The sequence below is a fragment of the Haplochromis burtoni genome, unplaced genomic scaffold (assembly GCF_018398535.1).
Source record: "Haplochromis burtoni strain Fernald_Lab_line unplaced genomic scaffold, NCSU_Asbu1 Contig_679, whole genome shotgun sequence".
Lineage (NCBI taxonomy): Eukaryota > Metazoa > Chordata > Actinopteri > Cichliformes > Cichlidae > Haplochromis > Haplochromis burtoni.
Genome location: NW_024583040.1, coordinates 16,691 through 21,238, shown reverse-complemented (window position 1 = coordinate 21,238; position 4,548 = coordinate 16,691). Strand labels below are relative to the sequence as shown.

The window sequence follows — 4,548 nt, the reverse complement described above, 5'->3', positions numbered from 1 at the left end:
GCATTCCAAATATTTTATTTTTGTGAGACATGTATGCCACTCTAAAATGATCACAGATCCATCCGTGGCGACTCCCGGCGCCTGTCTCCTCGCTTCCATCACACCTCCCCCGCTCTTCCTTATCTCCAGCCTAACCTTTATCAACGAATTCAACGTAACATCGCGCTGTTATGTACTCTGTGTCGTACTAACTGCACTCCTTTATAGCGGCATGGTCAATGATGGTGCGTGCTGTCTGGGAAGACAAACTGTACAAACCGTGGCACATGTGGTCTGTCGCCCCTGGTGGAGGTTCTTGTGCAGACAAAAACAAAACAAAAGCAGCATTCAAGACTGCGAATCACTAACAGCTTGATTGATTTGGCCTTTTTTAAACAAATAATTTATACCACAAGGTTTTACGTAGAAATAAACTGTGTTTGTAAACCAGTTTCATTACGATTTAACTTATCCGTTGCGCTGTTTACTTCTTGTATTTAGGCACTGTGTGCTGTGCAGCGTTCACGAGCGCGCATATCACAGACGTATCTAGCCACTGCGCGAGCTGTTGGTGTCTACTTCCTGAATTCAGAGCAACAGATGAGTAAGGCAGCTCGGCAGGACTCCCCCAAGGTTTTTTTTCTGATAAAAAGACGATAAACCTCAGTTTGTAAGTCCAGCGTCGTCGGCTTGCTTCGAGGAGTGTCGGCTCTCTGCCACGATGGTGGAGACTCTAGCTGGGTGTATGTTTGAGGACATCCAGTACGCAGATATCCAAGTAGAAGCGGTAATTTAAAGATATATATTGAAACTAATGTTAGCTCAGCGGTGCTAGAGATCAGTGGCTGAGTTTGGGTCAGCTACGTTTCTGTCTGAGTAAGGCTCGGTTAGACTGTAATGGGCCAAAGAAGTCTGATCTGTTTGTTCGCTTTGAAGGGGTACTGTTCTGAACTGCGAAGTACAGTGAGAGTCTGTCACAAGATATAAAACATGACAGTGTTTACTACTGAATAAACCTGCTAGTAATCATAACGACGCCCCGGTTTTTAAAGGACAGAGTTACTCATAATATGTGAACTAGTGATTCCCAGTTAAGCTATTTTATATGATACGATGACGACTGATATACAATAAAATGTATTTTTAAAGTAAATGTTACTGTAGTCCCTCTTCTGGTATTAAGGGAAAATAACAACAGAGTATTGTCCCCCGAGTTGCAGCTGTTAATTTTCCATGTTCTTTGTCTTCAGGCTGTTGGCAGAGGGACTTTTGGGGTTGTCTTCAAAGCTGTGTGGAAAGGAAAGGATGTAGCAATCAAGACCATTGAGAGTGACAATGAACGGAATGCTTTCCTTGTTGAGGTACTGTGAATATCCTTTTTTGTGCCCATCTGTTGTACAGTATCACATATCTTAATGTAATAGGAAAAATAACTTTTCATAGGCAGTAAAGCAAATAAAATGTGGACAAGTAGATTTAACCAGATGACACTGAAACACCACATTTGGCTGGAAAGCTCCACTCACTGTGAATGTACTGCCAGCACAGGCTACCTACCTGCTCTGCCTCCAGGCTGTGGCTCAGGACGTAGAGGACGTCACCCACCAATCAGAAGGCTGGTGGTTCTGGCCCTGCCTGCTCCCGCCTGCGTGCCAGCTAAACCCAAGTTGCTCTCCAGTGCATTCATTGGAGTGTGAATGATAGAAAACGCAAACTCCTGGGTTTTCCGTTACAAAACAGCCGATCAGAGTTGGTTCAGTCAACTCTTAATATATTCATATTAAGCTTTCTTTCTCCACTCATCCACGTGCTATCATCAGTGAAGGTCCACAATTACCCAATGCCACGACATATAGTAGATGAAGTGCTGTCTCCCATTTTAATCCAGTGGACCGAGAAACATAAATACCTGTCAGTACTGATACACACTAGATGAACCCATGGCACCATGCAACAGCTTCCCTGAGGCCTACAGCTATCTTTTCTTCTTATCTTCTCCTTGTGTCCCCTAAATGGTGCCACATTTTTAAGGAAAATGCATTTGTTTGTTGAGCAGCAGAGTTGAGTAAATTGAAATACTTGCCAGATCTTCTCTGTCAGTGCTAAATAGCATCTTCTGCTATTGACTCTTGCCAATCAGGTGTCTGATGGGCACCTGAGTAGTGGCATCTGTGCACACAGACCCCACTACAGCAGCCAGTTTTGTCTGCTCCAAACATTCCACATTTAACTGATCTGAATAGGGCCTTCCCCATAGGGCAGCAGGCCCCATTCAAACTCTTGTTCTGCAAAACCAAATTGCAGCATTATTTGATGTGAACTCTACTACCATCTCTTAAATTTAAGGCCAAGTGCCATACAATGGGGGATGTCAAAGACGAAGTGGGCGTTTCAAGAAGATGACACCACAGTAAGACTATTTTCTCAACCTGCACTTGGGAACCATGGGCAGTCTTCTACAGGTTTGCACAGCACTCTACCCAGATAATCCGGATCAGACTGCACACAGCCAGTCTCCTATCTTATAGGACTGCCAGGAGGCCTGCCCTGACTGTCCTTCACCAACAGCCCCATTTGCTCTGGTGTCAATAACATGTGCACTGAAATCTGTTAATTTCTAAGAAAGACAGTATACTCCGTGTTTGGCGTGATTCTATTATGCCACTATATAAACTACAATGAAAAGAAATTCTTTTCTTTCTTTTTTTTTTAAGTGTGAAACAGAAGCTTTTTAGTTTTACTTCAAATTTTCCCAGAAAGGAGGATTACAATGACTAAAATTGGCCTGACAGTTCCTCCTTTTACAGTCTTCATCTCCACTTTGTGAACGTGTTGGTCAGTGCTTGGAAGGGTTTTGTCTTTGGTTAAAACATCTCCAACCTTCAGAGTTGTTTTTTTTTTTTTTCCCCAGTATCCAAAAAATCAAGGCCTTTGTCAGTGAACTAAGGTTCTGCTGTGAGTATGTCAGCTGCCAACCTTTCAGATAATAGAAGACACAAGCCATTTTTTCAGAAATATTCCAGAAGCAAATCTGACCAAGTCTAAGGATGGTCTAGCACAGGGGTGGGCAACTCCAGGCCTCGAGTGTCCCTGCAGGTTTTATGTGTCCTTGAACCAACACAGCTGATTTAAATGGCTAAATTAGCTCCTCAACATGTCTTGAAGTTCTCCAGAGGCCTGGTAACGAACTAATCATGTGATTCAGGTGTGTTGACCCAAGGTGAGATCTAAAACCTGCAGGACACCGGCCCTCGAGGCCTGGAATTGCCCACCCCTGGTCTAGCATGTCTAAAGTCAGAATTCTGACTTTTTTCTCAGAATTCTGGAAAAGAAGAAAAAAGAAAAAAAAAGACGTGCCCACTTCTTTTTTTTTTTTTTCCCCCCCAGTGGCCCTAATCCTCTTCCGTAATAAACTTCAGTTATTCATGTTCAGTTTTTTATAAATCAGTGTCTGTTATGGATTAGCTGCTCCCACATAATGTTAGCGTAATTAAAGTAAACATCTCTAATTTTGCCCTTATTGAATGTTTATTTTTGGGGGTTTTTTTTGCAAAAACAAAATTAATATATATAAAATAGAATACTATTCCCTTCAAAGTAAACAGTGCTCAGAAAGTGAGCTCCCTTGGGGGAGGTTTGCACGCTCTGACTGCTTTTTTTAAATGTATATGTTCTTTACACCTGTGCTGCTTTTGTCTATGCACAGCTCCGCCAGCTCTCCCGAGTGAATCATTCCAACATTGTTAAGCTCTATGGCTTCTGTGACAATCCAGTGAGTATATAACACTCAACATTTGCAACAATAAAAGTTTGGTGAATTTAAAAAAGAAAAAAAGTTATCCCATTATGTTTTTATCTTGTCTGGATGTGAAGAAGCAGTGATAGGTTTAGAGTTGTTTTGATCTTCATGATTTTATTGTATTTACAGTGGTTGCAAAAGTATTCGGCCCCTTGAACTTTCCCACATTTTGTCACATTACAGCCACAAACATGAATCAATGTTATTGGAAGTCCACGTGAAAGACCAACACAAAGTGGTGCACACGTGAGAAGTGGAACGAAAATCAGACATGATTCCCAACATTTTTTACAAATAAATAACTGCAAAGTGGGGTGTGTGCAATTATTCAGCCCCTGAGTCAATACTGTGTAGAACCAGCTTTTGCTGCAGTTCCAGCTGCCAGTCTTTCAGGGTCTGTCTCTACCAGCTTTGCACATCTACAGACTGAAATCTTTGCCCATTCTTCTTTGAAACAGCTCCAGCTCAGTCACATTAGATGGGCAGCGTTTGTGAACAGCAGCTTTCACATCTTGCCACAGATTCTGGATTGGATTTAGATCTGGACTTTGACTGGGCCCTTCTAACACATGGATGTGTTTTGTTTTCAACCATCCCATTGTTGCCCTGGCTTTATGTTTAGGGTCGTTGTCCTGCTGGAAAGAAAACCTCTTGCAGTCTCAAGTCTTTTGCAGACTCCAAGAGGTTTTCTTCCAAGATTGCCCTGTATTTGGCTCCATCCATCTTCCCATCAACTCTGACCAGCTTCCCTGTCCCTGCTGAAGAGAAGC

The 4,548-nt window shown here is 42.5% G+C and overlaps 1 protein-coding gene across 1 annotated transcript in view; it reads left to right on the top strand.

Annotated features, from left to right (window-relative positions):
- Nucleotides 1-475: 475 nt before the first annotated feature.
- The window catches only part of LOC102308483 (mitogen-activated protein kinase kinase kinase 7), a gene marked incomplete in the record, with an annotated part of 20,460 nt that continues 16,387 nt past the window's right edge, over nt 476-4,548 (top strand). The window contains 3 exon segments of the mRNA XM_042215209.1: nt 476-766; nt 1,230-1,340; nt 3,686-3,751. Of these exon segments, the coding sequence (XP_042071143.1) occupies nt 701-766; nt 1,230-1,340; nt 3,686-3,751 (243 nt within the window).